General features: G+C 36.9%; 1 protein-coding gene across 3 annotated transcripts in view; it reads left to right on the forward strand.

Moving 5' to 3' along the window:
* The window catches only part of LOC145980277 (KH domain-containing, RNA-binding, signal transduction-associated protein 2-like), a 161,796-nt gene that overhangs the window by 114,605 nt on the left and 20,897 nt on the right, over window positions 1-26,294 (forward strand). For all 3 annotated transcript variants that reach the window (XR_014440836.1, XM_083113289.1, XM_083113288.1), the window contains exon 3: window positions 15,627-15,743. Coding sequence is in view for 2 of the 3 variants with exons in the window: in XM_083113289.1 (XP_082969415.1) it covers window positions 15,627-15,743 (117 nt within the window). In the remaining variant the exon portion in view is untranslated. The remainder of the gene's footprint in view (window positions 1-15,626; window positions 15,744-26,294) is intronic.

Below are 26,294 nucleotides of genomic sequence, written 5' to 3' on the forward strand. Positions count from 1 at the left end.
TCCGGCCAACACAACTTTTTTTTTAGCTTCTACAACTACATGGGCCTGTCCATGGTGCCGGACGCTACATTCGCAAGTGTTTATGTCTCGTTTTTCTTGTATATTATCAGTACCCATATTGAAAATTGTCCTTATTGTAATATGGTTGAACAGAAGGTAAAATATACAACATTTTCGAATATTAGAATTTAAAATTTGAGCAAATATACAACGTAAAACAGATCATTTTATTTTAGTGCCGGATGCTACACAGAGAATTTTGTTTTTTCTTACTTTTAAACTTTGAGCAGTTTTTCTGTGAATCTTTTTATGCAAGAAACATAATTGCTGTACAGAAATATGAACATAGTGGTATAAAAGTTCTTCAACCTGTTTTTGTGCTTTAAAACATTTCTGTTTTTTATATATTGTCACTTATATGTCGGTGCCGGAATAACATAAAAGTGCCGGATGCTACATTGTGCAATACCTTTATTAATTCAAACGTTACTAAATGTGTGTACACATATATGCATAGACTACAGTGTAAAATAAAAATATACAAGTTATACTTGAGAAATAGAAAAAAATAATTAATTTTGGTTACATATTTTGCGTTAGATATACACTTAAACAGAAACCCGTGTTCTTGTGACATGTACACATTAATTATTGTGATGCCTCACTTTCTAATGTTTTAGGCTACTGAAAATTCAAACATTCAGGCAAGTCTTCAAAAAAATATTGTCCTCTAATTTCAGTGAGTGTTTGAAATGTTTGAATTATCATATGTTTAGAAACAATGTCACTGTCATCTGTGCTAGGAAACACAAAGTAGATATTTCTTCCACATTTTTTCCTCAGAAATTTTACTTTCACATTCCCATTTGCAAGCACTTGTATAACATGGCCCATAAATACCTTGTCAGCATTTTTAAATTTATATTTTACAGCAACAAATTCACCATTTTGTAAATTTTTCACTTCAGAATTTGTACTAAGTTCTGATGATGTATGCCTAACTGCGTCTATGGCTTTCCCCTGTGTGAGTGACCACTTATCCCCATTACTTATCTGATCATGTGTTTTCAGAAGGATAGTTCTGTTGGATAATGCTTCAATTACATGATAAGATTGTGTTGCTGGTACTGTATAAATGTCCCTGTAACATTCATCTAACTGCACTTTATTGTCTGCAATAGTTTTTTCAGTTACTAAAATGCAAGAAATATTAGGACAAACTTTTGATGTCAAATGTGCAAATATTTCTGCTGAGCTGAACTACTTCACCCATACCACCCTTAACAGCATTCCACACTTGTCTTTTCATCAAACCACCTACCGGTACCCCATCTACAGCTCCTTTACCGTGGCTTGTTGCGAAAAAATACCATGAAAAATTGAGGGAAAATTTTTGTTTCAAAAGTGTTATATTAAGAAAGTTAAATTTACTCTTAAACTGGGATGCTGCACCATCTGAAAAAAAAAAAATATATGTTTTCTACATCTGGCACAGTTTTAATCACTTCTTCACATATGTAACACAAGAACGTATACACAGCATACTTGTCATAGTTTAAATTGTCACTGAAAATGCAGTATGATGATGATTTGCTTCCACACCAGGTCACAACAGTAAAAAGTGTGATCTGGGTTTGATTCCAATGTGCACTTTGAATCTCATTTTGATATTGTGCAGTATAGTTTTCAGAGAAATGTACCTGAACAACAACTAAACCCTGACCACTTTCTTTTTTAAAAAGTTCAAATGTTTTGCTTTGTGTTCTCTTAATGAATACATGTCTCAGAAACTGTGGCATGTCATTTAGTGAAATCAATAGAATCACTGTGTTCAACTTTAACTGTTCTGCCCTCTAAAACTTCCCAGGAGTGCCATGTTACCAACTCGCCTTCATCATTATAAAAAATAGAAAGAAATCAGGACTAGATGTAATCTTGAGGTTTTTTGTTATCAGTTTGTGTATTTCCATAACAAAATTCAGTGCTGTACTAAAATTGCATTTCATGTGGTCCTAAGATAAAAATTGGGAAACTAGTTTTTCCTATGACAGAGACAAGTGTAATTTACCCAAAATTGCACAAATTGATACTTAGGCCTAAACAAATGATGTAATATAGCAATCTGAAATGAAAAACTGATTTACAAAGTCAATTCTGGCCCCAGAGTAATTTAGCCTATGTAAAATTTATATGAAATCAGTCCCAAGTTTTGAGTGTATTATGTTAGGTTACTTAAGAGAGTTTATTTTATTTTGTGTAGGCCAAGATTTGTTAAATTTTAAAGTATTCATTAGGCCTACTGTTATATTTCAAAACTAGCTTATCCATGTTCAAATAAAGATCTAGGCCTACATAAGTAATGCAAGTGAAACCTTTTATATTTTTCATGCAAATAATTTCCAAACAATGTAGGTCTAGTAGGCCTACCTAAATTTAAAAAAAACAAACAATTCAATAGGACTACTTGAAACAGAAACATTGCAAAGTAGGCCTAACAATTTACAAAGGAGGTGCAGAGGCTTATTAGTTGTATTTGTAGCAAGGTGCCGGATGCTACGGGTTACATTTGTAGCATCCGGCACCTTTGGAATGTAGCATCCAGCACTAACTACCAGAACTACCACAAGAAATAATTAGCAGACTACATCTAACTTCACCAGTGACTTAACCATCATGAATCTGATTTGCATACATTAATTCATCATCATTGAAAAATTATGCTAAGAGTTGTTAAAACTTTAATAATTATTTGGTGCCGGATGCTACAGTAAGAACTTAAAAGTTATAATTTGTTGTACTCTCCTACTGAAACTTCAAATTCTTGGTATCTTCACTTAAACATGCACAGTTGGGTTACAGGAAGCAATTACAGTAGTTGCAAGCATGGAGAACAAAAGACTATTGAAATAATGCAATGTTGCCAATTGCACAATTTTATTTTTTAATTTGTTATTCAAATGTACCAATTTTACATTACTTTGGGCATTTCCTCTTAGAGTAAACCTTTAAAATGTTGTTATATTCTTAAAGATTAGACTTCCACCTTTAAAATGATATATGATATGTTATACTTTGCATTAGTTAAAAATAAGCTCACTGGAGACCACTTTCCATGGACAGTCCCACATCATGCTATTTGAATCCCCTATTTCTTGTCTATCAACGTTTACTCATTGCCATTTATTGACGAAAGTTCTAGGTAGGAGAACCTTATTAGCGTTCACTGGACTGCTATCAGAATATCGTACATGGAGAAATGCTTCTCGGCAGTGTTGCCACCGTAACGCTTAAATCCCTAAATCAAATATTCGTGCGGGAAACAACACTACAGGGTGAACGTAAAGTCTTTCCCTGATTACAAACTTTTATTGCTAAAGGACTATGCTAGATACAGAAATGCATTTTGTTGGAAATCGTAGCTTAACTCATAATGTTTTGTTATCAGTACACTTCGACATGTGCTCCCTTTGTTGCCCTTAGAACGTCTAGGCGATACTCAATTTCTCTCCATGTCTTTGCCAACATCTCTTCCGTCACCGTCTCTATAGCATCCCGTATTCGTGTCTGAAGAGTTTGGATATCAGGAAATGGTGAACTAAACACTGTGTCCTTAACGTAACCCCATAAAAAAAGTAAAGGGGGGTTATGTCCGGCGAACGCGGTGGCCATGATGTGGGACCGTCTCTACCGATCCATCTGTCTGGAAAGGTGTCATGCAAAAACTGGCGAACAGTTAACTCCCAGTGTGGCGGTGCATCATCTTGTTGAAATACTACCCATGGTTGAAATTCCTGTAACTGGAAGCTGAGATATAAATATTCATAATCAGGGAAAGACTTTATGCTCACCCTGTATAGGGGAAACTCCAATTTTTTAGGTTTATGAAGTTTTACAAGTTAATGGCACTTTTATCAACGTTCTGGAACCTGAGTAGGAAAGTAAGGAGTATTTTTTTTTATGGTTTTGCAAATGTAACAGTTCTTTATCAAAATAGTCCAGAATGATATTTTGATGTGCTTGAAAACGTTTTGATTCTACCCCCCAAAGTCAAGCTCAAAGTTCGATTCTGCCCCCCCCCCCCTCTCAAAGTCAGGTCCCAAAGTTACGCTACGTCTATGCTGATTCACCACCGTCATCGATGCTTGAAAATGACTACAGGGTGTCAAACAAATCAAAAATTATATCCTTTTTCTAGGCTTTCCCACTTTTTTAACATTTATTTAATCGCCCTCCCCCCACTACTATAGTTGGAAATTAAGAAAACAAATGGTTTTATTCAATGACAAAGAAACAACCACAAGCCAGGTTAAGATGAACACTGAAGATGTACTTTAACAAGAGATTTAGACTTGCTTTTGCAAGTAGAAATGAATACTCCAGACTTTATCCTGGATGGGGAATAGTCACATTACTTTAATACTTTTACAAAACTTCACCCATATAAGAATGTCATTGTTAAAGAAACAAAGCAAAAAAAATCATATAATCCAAATATTAGATTTTATCAAATTCAAGATATATATAACAATGTAAATTCAGTATACTGCAAAAATATCTTTTACTTTCTTGACATAGCTGCTGACTTCATGACTTTTTCTTGCTTTTCTTGACTTTCTTTACCTTCCTGCTGATTTCGTGACTTTTTCTTGACTTTCATGACCTACCTGCTAATTTCGTGACTTTTTCCTGACTTTCTTGATCAACCTGCTGATTTCATGACCTTTTCTTGACTTTCTTGATCTTACGTTTACCTTTTTTACCTGCTGATTTCTTGATCGACCTTTTCTTGACTTTCTTGATCTACCTGCTGATTTCTTGACTTTCTTGACCTACCTGCTGATTTCGTGACTTTTTCTTGACTTTCATGACTTACCTGCTAATTTCATGACCTTTTCCTGACTTTCTTTAACTACTTGCATATTTCATGACTTTTTCCTGACTTTCTTGATCAACCTGCTGAGTTCATTACTTTTTCTTGATTTTCTTGACCTACCTGCTGATTTCATGACTTTATACACCCGACCCTGTACAATAATTAAAAGTTGTTCGATGTATTTAATGTAGTGTGTAAGTAATTCCACTCTAATTTTTCGCAACAATTAACCAAAATTTTTGCTCTAAAACATTTAAGAGTTCCATCAAAATATTAAATTCCATGTTACAGTATTACAAAATATAGACTTTTCACACAAAATTGGTGCAAAATAAAAATAAACTTGAGATTTGGCATCATTTTCAGTATAACCAGATTCCGCGAAAGTGTCTGGTAGGTGTTTTTTTTTTTTTAATTTTTTTATCGGAGCTCGTGAAAGACCAAAGTATCGGAAAAGCATCGGTAAATAAATTCCAATCCATACATCGATCAACTAAGTCCTAGTTAATATACATTTTCTTTAAATTGCTGCTGTGATATTTTTTTTGCGTAGTTAATTTCAACATTTTCGCTTCAAAAAATAAAATGTTAAATATGACGATCGGAAAATGTATAGTTTTATTTCACATTAGCGTAGTCTGTCAACGTAGATTGATTGAATGATGAATGGACACTCGCAAACATCAATGTCCAGGCCGGGATTCGAACGCGGGACTCCTGGCGTCGTAGTGGGATGTGCTAACCACTACGCCACGGGGGCCGGCTGTCAACGTAGAGAACGGAAAGATAGTGATTACTGTAGGACTAGGATTTTTATAACCTAAAAATCACCTAAATATGCTCTAATGACCTAAAATTTTAGAAAATATGCCCTTATAACTGGTCTGTATCCAACATGAATATCTAAATGCTGAGATATTTTCACATACGTACTATTTTTAGTTCACTTTATGGACCCTGAGTTGTAATGCACAATTAATACTTTCTCTAAATTCTCAAATAAAAATGAGAGATATTTTGCTACAGTCAAAAAAAGTAAGAACGAATCCACTTCGAAAGTGACTGTATATTTCTTGAAAATGCAAAAAATATATGCTGAATATGACTGAAAATCCATCAAAATATGCTATATCACGCAAAAATGGCCAAATGTGCCCTTAAAAAGCACCTTAACGTAATTAGTTTTTTCATAATTTGAATTTCTATATGTTTGGAGAACACACCACCTTTACCAAAAAGAAAATGCTAAGTCATGAAAATGGCTACAGCCGGATTACGCACACTTTTCCGGTTTTATCAGTGGTATCTGATAAGCCGTTGACAAGCTGTCACAATGTACAGGATTGCGCACAAAGAAATTAATCGATGTTGTCAGATGTAAAATGTTCTGAAGCCGTTCTCACTTCTGTTGTGTTTGTTTGTTTGTGTGTGTGTGTGTGTGTGTGGACTTACACGTGTTTTTGCAGTCATTAACCTAACCTAACCTAACCTAACTTTTGAGTTTGAGTAAATTGGTATGATTTACTATTTTATTTCTAATTTCTCTCTCTCTTCTTGTCTAAAGAAAAAAACAGTTTTGCTCACAGACTTTAAAGCTATCAAAGTGGCAACGTTCAATCAGAATCTATGCGCAAAACAGGTCAGTGAGATTTGTGCGCAATGGTGGATCTAAAGTGTGCGCAATTCTGTTGCGGCGATGAAAATTCTAGCCCTAGACAGATTAGTGTAAAAGAAAACTACACACTCTTCATTGGGTGATGCATGGTGAGCGCATTGGGTCCCATCGCCGCTGTTTTCTGTCTTACAAGACCTGAGTCCACTACTTTTCAAGTAGTTACCCAATAACTCTCCTCACAATGATGGTTCAACACAGAAACTTACTGAGCTTCCACCGAGAATCGAACTAGGGACCGTTTGCACCAGAGGCGAGAACGGTACTCGGGAACTGAGCGATTAATAATAGTGGGGCCTCCCCGATGGCTCAGTGGTAGCGTCTTCGCCTTGTAATCATGCGGTCCTGGATTCAATACCCGGTTGAGGCACAAGTGGTTTGGATCCCACTTTAAACTGTAGGTCCAGTCCCGATTAGCCTTATAAAGTGGTCTTACTTTTGTAGGTGTTCGCGTTTTTTGCTTCAGATTTACATTCAAATTGATGTAAGCACTTTCCTTCGTAATCTAAGTCATACCGTGTGTGTTATTTTCTCCACATGAAAGAAATTCATCACTATACACCTGTCAGTGAACCATAAAAAAATTGTTTATTTCTGCCCTACTTGGATGAATATCGTAGTTGTGTTATTGGTACTGTTTGACTGCCTTAGCCGAGACCATGGACGGAAGTGCGCATGCGCCAACCGGACGGGTTCAGTTGCTAAATAGGGGTGATGCACTTTGGGCTGCTTTCTTTTTCTGCTGGAACCTCAAAAAAGATGCGCGTGGCAGCAGACTCTGTCTTCGTTTTATCGTGATTTCATCATGCTATGTATGCATTACGTCTGGAACACATACTGTGAAGTTTTAGCAATTACTTACACAAAAATGTTTTAAGATTAGGTCCCTTGGTATTCTTCTAATCATAAACCTAAATGCTCTCGTAGTTAGGTTAGGTTCTGTTAGCATTAAAATGATATCGCTAAATGCTTTCTAAAGATAAAGGTTCTAAATTACCTGTACATTCATTCCCACTAGTCATAAACTTGCATTTTTCTCTTAATTTGTTCTTAAGATTTGTAACATCCTCTTAGCAGACGAATTACGTGGCAGGAGCAAATTTGACGCTTATTTTTACTCCTGACACGCGCGTGGCAGCAGACTCGGCCAAACAAGAATGAAGTTTCAACGTAGTAACATCGCCGAAAAATAGAGAAGTTTACGATTTATGTAACGGTTCAGAACGAAATTAAAGCCATCCATATACTATATCAGCAAACAGAACATATCAGGACAGTATTCATCACGTCACATTAGTAGATAAACTTGTTTGTAAACCAGTAGCTTTATTTTAAATCATTCAACTAAATTATTATCCTTAGTAAATACTAATTAGCACAAATGTACACGGCATTAATCAGGATAGTATCCACTAATAATATTATTGTGTATATAGTATTATAAAAGCAAAATAATATAGTAACTGAATGGTTTGTGTATAACGATGGTGATTTGTAGAATGTGCAACAGGGGCCAAAACGTCCCAATTTTCTTTATTCCACTCCGAAATGGTTTCTTGCGAATTGTAAGAGCCATCACAAACACAACACAGCAAGCGGTAATAAACACAACAAGCGAAAGGCTACAGGGTAGTTTGGCGAGTGCTTCTCCCTGCTTCCCCTCTCGCGTTTGGAATCGTCCTTTCCATAGTTTCGTCTTCCTTTACCGGTTCCGAAATTTGACCCATGTGCGACTCTGCTCTTTTTCACTGTTCCGATTTGGCAACACTGTTTGATCTTTGCACTTAGGCAGACGTTTGTGAGATTATGCATTTGTCAGCCAGCTGAGATAGCACATTCTTCCAGCTTCTGTTGACAATGGTTGAGCAGTGCAAGGTGTTCAGTCTTTCTGCAGTGCAGCAGCACAGCTTTTCGATGCTTACGTCATCATATGTGCAACTCGTTCGTGGAAGGAGTTGATTTTACAAATACCGAGAAACGGGGAGAATTTTACCAGTTTTATCTCTGCTTGTGTGCTCTGAACATTCGTATTTTCAGCCCCTGAAGTTTTTGTAGGGGGGTCCAGCCATGTATAGCAGAAATAATAATTATGGTTATGATTTTATTATACAATAAGTATTGCACTAATAAAAATAAACAATTTTATTCCATATTTATTATTGTTGTTGTAGTTGTATCCTTGGAGACTTTTTTCTTTTTGTAAATTTCATGCAGTTAGTGTACTGAAATGCTTAGTTATTCTATTTTGTTATTAATTTTACACAGCTTGTTGAAGAAAAGGCTTTCAAAAGTTATGGGTAAATTTATGGGAATGTGTGATATTCCACAGAAAACTAATTGTGGAGCGGTCTCCGTGGTGGAGTGGTTAGCACACTACACGTTGTGAAAGAAGTTGTCAGTGTTGCAAGCGGCACACAGTAAGAAGATAGATAATGGATGAGGTTCAGTTAAGCTTGAATGCTAATTGTAAAGGATTGTTACTGGCATTCTAAACTAAAACTATGCGCCAGACCTTGCCAGAGCAGCTTGCAACGTGCCACCACTCGTAACTCCAGGGTATGGAGATCCGAATTGGCAACACACCACTCCTTGCTCCGGCTGGCTGGTCAGTTGGAAGCACCAGTTCTCACCCCTCCAGGAAGGAAACCACCGAATTGCGACACGTGACGGTAAATAAAATGTCCAAAATCTTTAATCACGAATCGCGCGCGTACATACTGATTCGCACTAGTTAAAATTATAATTTGTTGGGTTATGCACGCTTGTAGGCAGTGATAAGCAACTTATTTAACACGAGAGTCCGCACACCGCCTTCACAGTTAATAGCAAGACCTCAACTGCCTATCTCAAGTGCGAGGCGCAGCATAACAGATTGTTCTATCTTACAATAATACAAACTCATAACATAAAATAACACAAGAAAAACTGATAATTTATATAACAGATCAATGTCAATTAGCGATAGTAAGCTTAAGTTGAGGTTGGCAACAATTAAAAATGCCAACGTGGAAGTTTTTACATCGCCAAGAACACGTAGCGTGGTTCCCCCACTCCTAACATAAACAGCTAATAGGAAAAATATATTTTATTGAAAACGAGGGAGAAATACTTTGCTATAATATTACAATATTAAACTATATAGAAATAACTAAACTGATTTTATCCAATAATTCGTATTTGCCCTTGCACATAAAAATGATTAAAGATTTAGTTATCACGAAGACAAATTACTTCAATCTTGTACATTGTTGAACAAAAATCGATATTAAGAAGAAATGTATTTAACTTGTGCTTAAACAACAAAATTTCCGTCAAAGATAGTAATAATCCTAGCCATTTTGGATTTGAAAAACAATGAAAACGTTGCATATATTATTTGGGATAATTATTAGCCAATAAATTCTGAATAAATGTTGCAAAAATGCGCGAATAATATTATAACATAAGATAAAACGTAAATATGTACATGAATTATGAAAACAATTAAGTATAAATAATTTAATCCAAGTTCTTAACTTGAAAGTATACGAATAAGATAGATGCCAATATACGACTGAAATCTGCCTAACATGGCGGTCGTTACAAGCTCTTTCATTCGAAACCGGAACCCGCTAGTTCTTTTCAAGTGACGACGTTGGGTCAACGCGGAAATTTCTGTAGGACGTCTGACTGCCACTCGGGAGACCCGGGTTGGGCGATCTGAGGGCGGAATTTGTTTGACCTTGTCTTCCATAACCCGGGTCTGGAGTTCACCCAACCTGTAATAAATAAGTACCTGGGGCAACCCTGGGTTAAAGGGGGCCGGGCGTGGTGCTGATAACATCACCTCTAACATGGCCGAGACGGAGAACGTGTGCCCCCCCCCCCCCGACATCCCTAAATGTGCCTTAATGGCACGGTGCTATATACACGGGGAACTTTATCTTGTTACCAGCGGGAATCGAACTCTGGACCTCTGGCACCAAAGGTAAGAACGCTAGTAAGGCTAGGATTTTTATTACCAAAATATGCCCAAAATATGCAAAAGAAAATATGCCCTTATAACTGGACTGTTTCAAACATCAATATCGGTGGCAGCGTCGTCGCCTTGTAATCAAGGGGGGTTCGATACCCGGTGGAGGCACATAGTGGTTCGGATTCCACTTTAAACTGTAGGTCCAGTTCCAATTAGCCTTTCTGTGCACAAAGTGGACTTAAAACAACAAATCATACGTACTATTTGTAGTTCACTTTATGCGCCCTGAGTTGCAATCCACAATGAATACTTTCTCTAAATTCTCAAATAAAAATGAAAAAGAGTTTGCTACAGTCCAAAAAGAACTCTCAAGTACACATGGGAGTAACAACGAATCCACTTTGAAAATGACTTTATATTTCTTGAAAATGCAAAAATATGCTAAATATGATCGAAAATCCATCAAAATGTGCTGCTATATCACGCAAAAGTGCCTTAACTTAATTATTTTCTTCTTAATATGAATTTCTATATGTTTGGAGAACACATCACCCTTAGCAAAAAAAAAAGTATGCTAAGTCATGAAACTCCTAGCCCTAAATATTAGTATTTTGCGTTCATCTTGTACAAAGCGGTTGCCTTCATTGCTATATTGGCAATTATGTTCACACGTGCATCTTCGAATTACATTCTAAATTAGCGTGTAGTAAACTTTTCATAGCTGTGTGTTTAGATTAAGGAAAGTTAGTCCCCTATTGTCCTTGTCAAAACATGTAGGAGCTTCTGCTAAAACTCATCCATACCCTGGTTTCCTCGCCCCGAGCTGTGCAGCTCGTAATTTGAAGCCATTGTTTAGTTTGCAGCAGTTCAGGAGATCGTGGCGGCATCTGTTGCCGAAAATATCGTCTCTGTAAACACGTGGTGCTTGGGAGAAGTTTCTTCCCCTCGCACAAACCACAGATATGATGGGACCAGCTGGTAGCATGTGGCGGACAATTTCAGCACTTCTTGGAGTTACTGTCCTAAGGGGAAACATTTCATCTGCATTTTTATCGCCGCGATGAAGCCCCCCACCGCTTCCCCCCTTTCGTGCAGGAGTTGCGCCACACGGCGTGGCAGATATTGGTTCGTTTGCCTGCATAAAGCGCTGTTACGGCGGGAATTTACGTCGGCACTTCGGGATCCTAGTTCGGCATTGATGGCTCGGGAAAGGGTAGCAAATCAGAATGCCCGTACGAAATCTTGGCGTCCCGAGTTGGCTAAATTATTGACAAACGCAACTTCTGTTAAAAGGGGCTCCCCTCCCCTCGACCCCAATGACAGGGAAGTTCGTCCCGTGTGTGGGGAGATCAGAGTCCACATTATGCTCATATGAGCCAATTGGGACTTGACTTAACAGTTTAAAGTTGAATCTGAACCACTGCGCAATGTAGCACCGGGGATCGAACCCGGGACCCCCCCTGATTACAAGGCAACAATATGCCACCGGAGAGGCCTTGAGGATGTGTCTCGTTATATAGTGCAAACAATATACAAAGGGTTTGATTTGTAAGTCCACTTTATGCACGAATATGCCTAATCGGGACTAGACCTACAGTTTAAATTTAGATCCCGAACAACTGTGTGCGTCACCAGAGTATCGAACCTGGAGCCCCTTGATTACAAGGCGGCGACGTTACCACCACACCATCAGGGATACAGTGTGTTACTGAACGAACTAACAGCGTACAGGTGTTAGTAATGGAAGCAACTTCTTAATAATGTCCCCCCCTCTGTTTGATGCTTCATTTCGACGCTACGAACCGTCGAGAACGACCTTGTATCCTGATTGCATGCTACAACCCTTCCAAAGTCAAGAAACTTTTATTATTGTTATTATTATTGCTATTGCTACTACTATTTTGCAAATCTTAAAATTCAAATTCATTTCAAAATACTTTGGCGTTGTATACAAGTTCAGACTCGTGTCTTATTTAGATAGAAATTGGATTCGCCTTTCTTCCTTTCAATAAACATCTTTCACTTTGTTGATGAACAGTTCTTGGTCTATTTGTACTTTTCACAATGCACAGATATCAGTCAGTCAAAGACCATTTAATGTCCAGTTTAAAACCAGGGACAAAATCGCAATATCAAGTTGAAAATAAGGAACAAAATTGCAACAGAACAGTTTTCTTTGCTATTCTTGTGCTCCATCCCTCGAGCATGCTGCGTTACATTGCTGAGACAGTCACGTGCTATTGAAAATACTTTGTTGCAGTATTTGCAATCTTCTTTATCTTAATTATCACTGTCCTTCAACTAAGTGTGAAAATCTTCTTCCTCCAACCAATGACTTTAAGAAATATACACAGTCGTTTCGTCGTCTTTGCCCACTCATCTTGATACATGTCGAAGAGAACTTAGAACAAGACCAGTATTGGCTGGGAAGAAAGAGTGCAGGGGAGGTAGCGAGCCACAAGCAGGTGGGGAAGCGGAGCTGGAATTATCTATTCGCCGGGAATTCTGCTTGAATTTTTCTCAGTAGACGTGAAGAATTGCAACCTTTATTAATCCAAATTCTATTGAATTTATGCACATTGATAAATGAACTGAGCCGAGATTTTCACAGTTAACATAACATTTGCAGGACTTGTGTTTGTAGATATATTTCGAGTCTGAGTATGTGAAATGGCAAATGTAAACTAAGGACCTCAAATTACTTTTTTAAATATACCGTTTAATTAAATTAATTAGAATTTTTGAATACATTGTAATCACACAGGCACTTCATATTGTTACTATATTTGTGTGTGCATATCAGTGGCGCAACAACAGTGCCCCCCCCCCCCCAGCCTTGAATGGAAATCAATTCTAAAGAGGGCAAGGGGGCAAATATTGATGGCCAAGGGCACCTGCAGAGGGCACAGAGGGGCAATTATCCCCCTCAATTTCAAAATTTCAGTTTGCAAAAAAATGGATTAAAAATTGTCTTGTTCGTTCACTCGCAATGTGATTGTTTTCTGTAATGCACTGGAAATTACCAGAGAGAGAATTAAGACTTATCTTGATGGATTTTGTCTTAAATGGATGAATAATTGTTGGGAGGAAAAGGAAGGTGCACATTTGAGAGACAGTTTATATCATTTTTGCTGTTAGTTTGTTGAGGTGGATAAATTGATTATGTAATGAATATAAATGTGTGTGTGTGTGTGTATAAACTTTGAATACAAACATAATTTAGTGTTGGCATGTATTTTCTTATTTTGCATCACTTCATTTTGAATATGTGTAAAACATGCATGAAAGTTATTCATGTTATATGTACAAAAATAATAATATTCGGAATGCATTTATCATGCATTTTCTGCCATTCAAAAATACAGTTTGTATACTTGTTTTCCATTATTAATTAATGTGAAATTGAATTTTTTTTTTTTAAATCCTTTGTACCAACACAAATGCTTTAACAGACTTCTACTACTTTTTTGTGTAATTTACGAGGATGATAGTCTTTGACACCACTACTACTAATAATAATAATATTATTATTGGTACGTTTATCCTGGTACTTGCCCCCCCCCCCCTTCAGACAAAAGTTCGTGGTTGCGCCTCTGGTGCATGTGTGTGGGTGTTGAGAGGCGGTAGGTAATACGCAAGGTTGAAATAGAGAAAACGTCTGCTTGTGGCCTTGAATTTTTTGAAAATTTGCCTTGAAAACCGGGAATTATGTATACTTGAATTTTATCATGGTCCTAGAGTAGCCACACCCTGCCCCAGAATGCAAAGTTGATGGTCTAGGAGTTCAGGAGCATGGCTATAGCTGGGGGGAAATTGTAATTTTCAAATATGGGACAACTGATGTCATAGGATGTGGAACATTTTACTTCAATAAGGGACTGTCCCTTAAAACCCGGGTCACCTGGCAATCGTGTAGCAGCCATGCACGCTCGTGAGGCAGAAATATTGTGTTTGAATTCCAAGTAAAACCGCTTTATTTTTTGTGTTGCCATTTCAAGCATCTTAATTGTTGCGATTTACTCTTCGAGATAGAAAACAGCATCAAACAATACAAATACATGAGTAAATTTACTACTGTAACTGGATTCTGCACATTATGCTAACCTCACCACAGAAATTAGTCATAAGTGCAACTGTTTCCACACATTTTTTATCGATTTCATCATTGTTCACAGGCTTTGTTTTTAGTGTGTTTAGAAGTTAGTTTTTCTAAAATTAATAAGCACTTATGAATCGCTATGTACAGCATTTGTAAAAAAATCCCTGTTCATGAAATTTCATTTAAAATTTAACGTATGACAAATACACAATTCTATTTATAGGGTTGTGGTCTGTAAGGGGTTGACAAGTCTTACTAGGATAGGGGTAGCCGAAAAGAAGGGGAAATAATGTCTGATGTGTAGTATTGGCCGTCTCTACACTACGAAGCAGTGGCTTGTCCTGAAATTTCGTAGGGGAGAGGACTTCTTTCTTTGGTGGTCAACACTGTGCGTTTTTAGGTTATCAATAATCAATGAAGCACATATCATATTCAAGGGTTAACATACTACATATTTTGTAGTCTGTGGGAAGCTGCACAGATGTCGATGTTCAACTGTTTTTGTTCAGCACTTGTGTTCGTCCGAGTAAGATGGTTTAATAAACTTCTGGGAATAGAACCTGTCAGTGTTCTTTATTAACCCAAAAGTTAAGTTTTAATTTTTGTTCTAAACCCTAAAGTTGAAAACCGTACAACCTATTCACCTTTTATTCATTCCCAAATATACGGTATGCAGCCACGAACTTCTGGGTTGTAACTATACTATTTAAAGTCAGTGGGACCATTACAACCCACAAGTGTCCGTAATTGTACAAATGCCTTATTGAAGTGGAAGAAATGATTGGTTGGATATACTGTTTTCTAGGGAAAATGTTATGGTACTTTAGCATTATGCGCACTACCTCATTTGTATACGTTAAATTATATTCCCCTCGCAAACATGAGTCAGTCGGTTAGGTTAGGTTCCATTAGTGGGAATCGTATTTGGCGGAATACGATTTGGACGTAGTCCGTATAATGCTAAAGTACCAATGCTATTTTTGTTCCTTAACCGTGCTTTTGTGACGCATGTTTTCTTTTTTTCCAGTTCAACTTCGTGGGGAAACTTTTGGGACCAAAAGGCAATTCAATGAAGCGATTACAAGAAGAAACCATGACAAAGATGGCCGTCCTTGGGCGAGGCTCAATGCGAGACAAACAAAAGGTATGTATAAATACGTAGCATGATTTATTTTCCAATTTACTTGCCGACAGTGAAGATTCTGGTTTTGGAATGTGCTGTTCTTGTACTGTACCATGTTGCATGAGTAAACGCAACTAAGGTCAAGCTTCTATCCTCCAGCATTGACAAATTATTTTCCGTCTTTCTACTTCTCTGAACACAGTGACCTCGTTGCAGTGTTGCCAGTAGCATAGTAGAGATTCTCACCAGATCCATCTGTGTGTACATTGTCCTTAATTGCATATACACAGTTAAATGACCAATTTTATATTGCATTTCAATATGTAATACTAAATTCTAAAAGATGCTGTAGAATTTCATGGCCAGTATCTATGATGGAGTCGTTAGCACAGCAAGGTCTCTGGTTCGAATCCTGGCCTTGCCATTATACTGGGTGATTTTTTTAACCTGAATCATTTGAATATCTTGAAAAGAAATCATCCTACAAAAAATGTTTCAAATTAAAAGTTGATAGTTTGGAGGGGGAAGTTTAGTGGTGCAACAAAAGAACACCCCCTCCCCCTCTTGTAGGTGGGGGTGGGGGGCAACTTTGAAATTTCAAATAGAAACCCCTATTTTTTATTACAGATTCGGATTTTACGGAAAAAAATACGTAAGTTTTGTCGGAAACATTTTTTTCGATTCGTGATAGATGGCGCTATAATCGACAAATTTTCATGAGCTGACATGAGGATCATGGGCCACAGCAGCTAACACATTAATTTCATTTTCTTCTCCAGTAACTGTTTTTCGACGGGTCCTTTGTTTAGGTTTAACACTTCCTTCAACTGTACGTTGAAACGAAGCGAAAGAACGCACCCTGTCTGAAACACGCTGAGCATAAACAACGACAGCTTGACAGAGATTCCTTCCAGATTCTCCATACACGAGAACCATTTCAATTTTCTCTTCTACATTAATCCATCCATTGATATTAAAAGTTATCAACATTTTAGTCAAATTAATCGCTCGGACCATTCTTGTGATCTAAAAAGCAATGAAAAACAAAGAATGATTTAACAGGAAAAGTCTAAAAAGGAACTGTTTCTTGACATTGTTTTATTTTTTTTTATTTTTTTCTGTTGTAGCTTTCTTAAGCATCTTTCACACAACAATAAAAAAAATTAAACAAATATCGAATCTAACTTTTAAATGTTGTAAATAGGCGAATTACCAGCTTAATTAAATCTCAAAAGATTTGTCAAGAATTAGTACAAAGTTCATGCACGAGAATGTTTTATTTTTTGACTTTAAATGAATTGCGAAATGAAATACATTGGTTTTAAAGTGTAAACATTCAAGAAATGAAAATTTGTCGATTATAGCGCCATCTATCACGAATCGAAAAAAATGTTTCAGACAAAACTTATGTATTTTTTTCCGTAAAATCCGAATCTGTAATAAAAAATAGGGGTTTCTATTTGAAATTTCAAAGTTGCCCCCTGCCCCACCTACAAGAGGGGGAGGGGGTGTTCTTTTGTTGCACCACTAAACTTCCCCCTCCAAACTATCAACTTTTTATTTGGAACATTTTTTTGTAGGATGATTTTTTTTCAAGATATTCAAATGATTCAGGTTAAAAAAGTCACCCAGTATATAATTATAGCAATATAGAATTTCCTGTGTTTGTCACATGATATTGCTCAAGTTCACGTACTCCTGTTCTTCCAGTAGGTGGTGCCAGGATTTGACAGTGAGGAGTGTGGTGTGTATAAAATTACAGAAATATTTTTTCACACCATATATTGTTACATTTCTCAGCTTAAAAAAGAACTCTACACACAGTTGGTTAACAGCTTTTTTGAACAATTTTCACAATCTCTGATCCTTCTTTTATTTCATCTAAGAGCGTTACGAACCCCTCCCCTTATCGATTGCTCAGTCATGTAAAAATTTTGCAACCTCAGGGTGGCTACTCACCGGGAATTCCTTAAATTCCTGGAATTCTGCATGAATTATTGGCTCCGGGAATTCTGCGTGAATTTTTCTCCGTAGACGTGAAAAATTGCAACTTTTATTAATCCAAGTCTCATTGAACTTATACGTATTTATAAATGCTCTGAAGGTTTAAACAGTATAGGTTTTATTTTAATTGAGAAAAGATAATAAAACAATTCTCTCAATCTGTTTACTTTTTTAGTGTCTTTTGCGCAACAGTCTAGTCTGACAGACGAAAGATTATTGCAAGATAAGTTATCCTAAAGTTGAATAGACAAATTTGTGTTTGAAGTTCTTGTACAATTAACAATTAGTATATCCCGTAACATCCGTCACTTGTGTTGAATATGTATTTCGAGTCTGAATATGTGGAATTGCGAATGTAAACTCCGTACCCTAAATTAAATATTTTAAATATATGTACCGTTTAATTTAATTTTGGATACATTGGAATCACACAGACCCTTTTTATTGTTAATATAGTTGTGTGTGCATGTGTGTTAATGGTGAGATTCATAATACGTTGATGTAGAGAAAACATCTACTTGTATACCGTTGAATTTTTGGAAAGTTCACCTTGAAAACCGGGAATTATACTTGAATTTTATCATGGGCCTAGAGTGGCCACACTGAAGCTGGTTCGTAGAAAAACAGACTACAACCCTGCATGGCAGTAGATCGAGGAGAGAGAAAGGAAATAACAGTTGATAGAGAGATGGCACGTCATGGTAAGCCAGAGACTCTGTTTGAATCCTGAATCGAGTCTGCATTTTTGACTGAAATTTCTACATAACAATCTGTAGGTTTATATTTTTTTTTGCCATTTTCAGTTTCTTCCTCCTGATTTTTTCCATTCTGTGCCAGGAGTTTTCAAACTACGTATATGCGACGATGCCCTGGGCATCAATGATGGTTTGACACATCGCGGCTATGAGAAAAAACAAAATTGACAATGTACCATGAAATGCAAAACACTGTAAATACATCCATGCATTTGTTTTTGTAGGGTCACTTCTCATACCAATTTTTTCTTACAAAGTTTTATAATTTTATTAATTTAAAACAATACAGTGTGTGTGAGAAGTCCCCGTACCCCAAAATTATATTACATAGTACATATTACATTGTTTCCCCCGTGTGTTGTCGTTCGTGCACCTATACACACATCAGTAATGTTCCAAGCACTGACATACAAATTCGAGTGGGTCCAACCATCAAAAGTAAATTATTTTCGAGCAACCTAATATCGGCCAATTTTCAACACAGTATGAACAGGATATAGACAAGTAGGGGTACTGGGACTTCTTGGACACACTGTACAAGTTATTTGTGTGAAAACGATGCAACCAAATGGAATTTGGCCATTTATTGTAATGTTGGGTACAGGGATACAAATTTACAACTATAAATTTGACATGTAAACAATGGTGCAGACCCGAAAAGTATGTAACCCTCCTGACGTATGTAAGTTCGTAGGATGGTTGTGTACTGGTCGTGTTAAGCTAAGGTGGGGTTTCTTCCCTCAATAATTCAAGCTTAATCCTGTCCGTAGATGTGAAAAATTGCAACTTTTTAAAATCCAGAGCTAAAAATTCTTGTTGTGTCTTATGTTGTACAAAACATATAATTCGGCTAAAGAGGTATATTGACTGCGAATTTATACAAGTTTTTCACAGAAAGCTGCATGGAAAATATAAACAGAATTCCCTTGATCCGTTTCCATTTTTTTTAGTGTCCTTTGCGGCGTTCTGTCTGACAGACGGAATATTATTGCAAGATAAATATCTTGAAGTTTATTAGGTAAATTTAAAATTCTTATAGAATTAACAATTTTTCGTAGATTACATCCTATCGTTCAATTGAATTGAATTAAAATTTTTGATTCATTGGAATCGCACAGACCATTTATATTGTTAATACACGTATTGAATTTTGAATTTTTGTAAACTTCAACTTGAAAACCGGGAATCATACTTGAATTTTATTGTGGTCCTAGAGTAGCCACCGTGTGTAAGTTTCGTAAGTAGTACATCATCTAACATGAAGTTAGTAATGATTAAAACATGTTATAAGACATTTAATTCATGTTCTGTAAGTGATGTCTGCAGAAGACAACTGCTGGGTTGTGGCAGGTTCTTATTTGTGCCACACTTCCGTTAATGCTAGGTCTTGTAATGTAAAGGTCTAAATTATCTACCCCCTGTAGAAAGGGCACAAATTGCATGGTTCAGATAGTGTAAAACTGGAAGTGCAGTCCAGACAGATTTTGTTCGTATGTGAACGTTTAAATCAAGTGGAGCTCCCAGAGTACACATTACTGCTTGTTAGAAAATTAGTTGTGATTATCCATGTTACCGCATTCATCACAAAGTTTTAATAAAAAAATATTTACCGTGTACCTTAGTGTGCTGTCGTTTGTTAGTTATGACTAATTCACATTGGTCTTCATCAGGACTATATTAATTTGGCAGTAGATCTGTTATCAGATGTTTAGAAGATGGTAGAAACGTTAAAAGGATAAAATTCTGTTGGAGGGGAGAGAGTCTGTGGTGCAAACAACATGCAAGAATGAACACTACAGTGTTGTGTGTGCAGGCTAATAGCCATCCGTGTTATACATGTGACCCATCATTTTATATAAGATAATGATTGTTATTGATTTGCTTTTTTTACTTACTTCGCTTTTTGTGTCACTTTGTCTCATGTGCGAAGATGGGGATGAGTGATGATATGATGAATGGACACTCGCAAACATCCATGCCCAGGCTGGGATTCGAACCCGGGACCCCTGTCATCTAGGGCGATGTGCTAACCACTCCGCCACGTGGGTCAGCGATATACAACAATGACTTTAATGTCAAATACTTCAATGTACAGCTTCCATTGTGGATTCAATTTATCAGCAAACTAACATACTTATATTTAACACTTGACATTTCCCCATCTTTCTTCAAATTGTATTCTTATTAGGTTGTCTTCTCTCCCATGATGGTACTCTGGTCTCACCTTGGATGACATTCAATTATAGTCTACCTCAGGATTCAAATTCAGTATGCCATTTACATCACATGTATCTTGTAGTGATTGATTTGCTTTATTTTACTTCACTTCTTGTGCTACTTTTGGCTAATTTGCGAAGATGGGATGAGTGATTACATGATGAAATTGGTGAATAGACACTAACAAGGATCCATGCCCAGGCCGGGATTCGAACCTGGGACCCCTGCCATCGTAGCACTCTCTCTGCCACGGGGCCTGGCACGTGTATCTTGTAAATCAATAGTTAATCATTATAAAATCTTCGAAATGTTGCTCCACTACAATTTCCGCATGTTTCTTGCTGCTTATCATATTAATTTTCATTTGTACTTTGTTCTGTCTGTTCGGCCACTTCAATTAGTTTCCATACACCATTCGCCTCTTTCTGTCTGCATCTACTACCCAAGCGGCGTTGCTGTTCCTGCCCAGTATTCTGCCCTGAATGTAACTAACATCATTCTTTTTGTTATTTAAACAACAATTTCACCCACACTACATTACGTTCTACTGTATCATTGCTATTCTTCTGTTTCTCCACATTATCAAATGTGCTCACAGATCTATATGCAAAGATACTTTGCTGTGGAGCAGTAGCGAAGCGTAGTCTTACAAAGGACGCAAGCAATGTTTCAGTACAACAAAACATGTAGTACAATGACATGCCGAGGGGAAAGATTCAAGGTTTATAGCCTCATTTACCCAGTCGCTGGATTTGTCAAAATATCGTAATAAAGTGACTGTACTAAAAATAAACCATATGATCCGCAAATGTCACAGTTACTTTTTTAAAAAAATCCAGGTAACGTTATTCATATGATATTAAACGTTTTGCATATGCGAACTTTCCGCATACGACTAAAGGGAGACGGAATTTCTTACTTACTTATTAGTACCTTTATTTGTTCATTATTATTTAATATGGTCAAACGGTGACCAAACCGATTTAGATAAAAAAAAATGGAAATCATTTGTTTATTTTACGCTGCATGATGTAATTTAGTATTTTTGGGCACCCTAAAAACCGCATTGGAGTAACTTAAACACTAAATAAAAACTTAAACACAAACAATAAAAAATTCTTTTCAAAGCAAAGAAACACATGCATAGACGATGTACTCACCACAATAAATTTCAAACTCTTGGTGTTGGTCGACCCCCTTCCACGATTTTCATTTTAACACTTATCTCTCTCGAGCTAAACGAAGCAATTTTCAATTGCTCAATAATACACCCGCACTTCACATCAACCGTTCCTAAATACGCGTTCATTCCGATAAATTCACAGCACAAAACACGAAGCAACAAACACTCACACTATCCCACGCGCTTTCCACAAATGCAAGCATCCACACAAGATCACTTTGAAAATCTCTGAAACAACAGAAAGTGATACCAACCTATTTCCTTAATTTTATCCATCACAAAGGAAAGATATATCAGTTTGGAGATAAAAATTGCGCGGAGGAATCAGAATCATTTCAGCAGAACGAGTATGTACATTAATATTTAAGTAATAAAGTGTCATTCAATGGCGTGCCCGGGGTGAAGGGGGGGGGGGGTGGATGGTAGACATAACCCCCTTTTGGCCCAGTATATCTAAGAAAAAACGTCAAAGGAAGGAAAAGATGACAAAATGGGGACCATAAAAAGACCCTGGGAACACCACTTGCGTCATAATAATAGAACTTAAAACATATTCGGGCCTCCCCGATGGCGCAGTGGTAGTGTCGTCGCCTTGTAATCAAGGGGTTCCGGGTTCGATACCCGGTGGAGGCACAAGTGTTTCAGATCCCATTTTAAACTGTAGGTCCAGTCCCGATTAGCCTTACTGTGCATAAAGTGGACTTAAAACAACAAATCAATCAATCAATCATTAAAACATATTCTTGTGCTCATAATATGCAGAATGTATACGATTTACTTCTATGTCATGTACAAATATCAGTAGATAGTTCTTTCTCAGATAGCTTTATTTTCACCCCAAGTTTTATTCAAAAGCAGTCAATTTATTGATTGTAAAATTTGTGAAAGAGCTCACTTGAATTACTGCGTAAATAATTTGGCAGTTGCAAACACTGGTAGCGGTCAACACTTCTGGCGTAATTTGAGCTGGACCGACCAGGAAGCAGGGTGCAGGACCAAGGTCCGTCCAATATTCCCTCCCTCCCTGAGAAAACTCTTCACGGGGGTGCAGAAATTCCACTGCCCCAACTCCCAATGTCAACTTTTTTTATGCGTTTTACATTTCGCGAAATCTAAAATAATTTGTAATATAATATGATATATATGGAATTTAGAACAGTGATAATAACTTATTTTAGTTATTTTATGACTAACAATTATTATTATATTTGCGATCTTGTTTACGTGTTCATGAAGACAAATATTCGTTACTAGTTTTTGCTGGCAACGTGCCCATAGATGAATCCTTCTGCTTTCGGTTGAACTCGGCTATTTTCGGGAATCACGCAAGCTCGGAAAGCACAGCTTTTTGTAGAAGCTTTGTGGACGGGTTCCACCAGAATTTCACGCTTCGCCATGTGACTCCTTCGGAGGCCTTATTTTCCCGCAGAACGGTTGCAATCATTGAGGCTGGTGCTTGCTACAGAGCTGCTGGAGGAGTTTGCGGCCGCATTTTTTCGCGAAATCGAGTGCGATGGAAACTAAATACGGTTAGAACATTAAGTACATTAAATGATATTCGAATTATGTAAGCAGTGCTTGCATTGCTTGTACTATATCTTCGCCTCTGCTGTGGAGATTTACCCATCATTGCACTACATTCAATACCTTTTGCAGCACTTGCACAATTTTACCTTAATTCTTTTCCATGGCTACAACATTCGTCTCAAGCTCTGTACTCTGTTGCTGAATTATCCATGTTTTCTGCAGTGCAAATTACAAGCATCAATTCCTGGCCACCTGTATTTTTGTCTTAACATTTTCATTTTCTCTACACCACTATGTTACTTTTTGAGTACGATGCTTTGCACTATCCTATATATCACCAATTTATGACCCCAAAATAATACTCTTCAATGATCAGGGTGGCTACTCACGGGAATTCCTTGAATTTCGGGAATTATGCATGGATTATTGTGTCCAAGAGAATTCTGTGTGAATTTTTCTTCGTAGACATGAAAAATTGAAACTTCTATTAATCCAAATCCCTTTGAATTTATTTATTTACTTATACATATTTATTAATGCCCTGAGGCAAGTTTTTCACAGTTTAGGTTTTATTTTTATCGAGGGAGGAAAAGAAAGCTGCGTTGAAAATAAACAGAATTCTCTCAATCCGTTTGCTTTTCAGTGCCCTTTGCAGAACAATCTATGAGACAGACGGAAGATTTTTGGAAGATAAAATATCTTGAAGTTGATTAGGCAAATTTGAGTTTGAAATTCTTATACAATTAACATTGATTCGTATATATACTGTAACATTTATGACTGACTTGTGTTTATAGATGCAGTATGTGAAATAGCAAATGTAAACTCCACAGCTAAAATTAAATATTTTAATATATATATATATATATATATATATATATATATATATATACAGTTTAATTTGAATGGCATTAGAATTTTTCGATAGATTGGAATCGCAGAGACCCTTTATAATTTTAATATTTGTTTGTGGGTAGTGAGAGGTGTTAATACGTAAGATTGAAATAGAGAAAACATCTGCTTGTATAGTCCACGCGTTTACTTCGTTAACGTCGAAGAACTTAAGAAAGCTGCTGCCACAAACGTGGGTGAGGATAAATAGCGGGTGAGTTGTTTTAGTCCAATCACACTCAACCTTCAGCCAATGGGCGCAGCTGTCATTCTGCTCGTCTACTCCACGTGGAGTCTCAGTCACATGACTGCGGATACGCTGTTGCCGTACTTTGCAACTTCAATGTGAAGACCGTGGAAAGGTGCTTGTGCGTGGAGGGACAATGTGGCGTAGAGTAGATGTGTGGCAACACTTTGCATTGAATTTGATTGTTGCAGCTGGTGGGTGCACTCCGTGGACTTTAAAGCCAGCCGATCGTTAACGTAGCTAGCACGTCAACTATACCCTTGAATTTTTTAAAAATTCACCATGAAATTGGGAATTATACTTGAATTTTATCATAGTCTTAGAGTGGCCTCTGTCTAAATGCTACAAATTCCTTTTAAGTTATCTCAAGTATATCTTTTTATACATTATGTCAACCATGTTTAACAAAGTTCATGACTTTCGTCAGCATTTTATCCTCTCTTGTATATGCTTGCTCAACTTGTTGAACTTGAAGCTTCAGTGTCACCTGAGGAGAAAATCTTCCAGAAGTGCATCTTCATGACACTCATCTGCTATCAGTAACTTTGACAGCATGTCATCTAGCTCCACTTTCTTCATATATATCAGCTTGTGTGAAAAAGATGCTAAGAACAAACACCATCTCTGAGTAGGTGGTGATACAAGAAAGGATATCGGTTTATGTAGTGTGATTGGTTCAAGAATCTGTCCAAATTTCAAAGAACGTAATTATACTTGGAATGCACTGTAACGAATGATACTAGTACTTTTCATGAATGTGGCCAGTCCATCAGCAACATTGGTTAGATGGGATAAGGAGTTGAAAGGGGGGGGGGGGGGAGTAGTCATGTTAAACTTTCTTGGCATAGGGCTTCTGTTGTGAATTAGTTCCATTCTCATCACTAGAAACCGGATTTTAAAAATTGTTCCTTTAAAAAGGACAAAAAAGGGAAAATTATTTCCAAAAAAAGGGGGGCAATGATTTTTTTTAAATGAAATTGCAATACATACCATTCATATTTAAAAAGGGATACATTAGATTAGATACATTAGAGCATTAGATAAGGAGTACAACCACATTCCAGATGAAAGGGAATGTTTATCAAAATCGCCTGTCTGATGAAACAACAGTTGACAGGAGGCCACTTGCTGGAACACCTGGAAAGGAATATTCCAGATAAACAATTTTCTAATTGCCTTGTGTCTGGAGGAAAGTTATTTTTGTGTGTATATATATATATATATATATATATCTTCCTGTTTTGTGCCTCATTTCATTTGTACTTGGTACAGAGCCTGAAGAAGACCTTGCTAGAAGGTTGAAACGTTTTATGTTTTAAAATAAAATAAATTCTGCCTTGATCAGCATTTTGAGTTTTTGGTTAGGCTTAATGGTGTTATAATTAGATTTCGTATTAATGTATCCCTTTTTATATATGAATGGTATATATTGTGCTTTCATTTAAAATTATTTTTAGTGGAGTGCAAGAATAAATTATATAAAAAGGTAAAGTACAGCGAAAAATCTTGCCATCCTATTCGATGAAATCTTCGTTGCAACAGCTTACCTCATTCGATAGCTTGCTGCCGCTTGTACCCGGCTTTGCCATTTAACTAAGTTTGTCACTGTCACACAGTTAAGTTAAAACTATTCTAAAATACTTCACAATAAAGTCTATATCTAGCAGATAAGTACACTTTGAACCCAACAATGCATTTGTTGCTGCCTAAGCCCAAATGGCATTGTTTCAACAATCGCTGCAACGTAC

This window comes from Lepisma saccharinum, chromosome 27 (assembly GCF_977018435.1).
Source record: "Lepisma saccharinum chromosome 27, izLepSacc3.1, whole genome shotgun sequence".
NCBI classification, from domain to species: Eukaryota; Metazoa; Arthropoda; class Insecta; order Zygentoma; family Lepismatidae; genus Lepisma; species Lepisma saccharinum.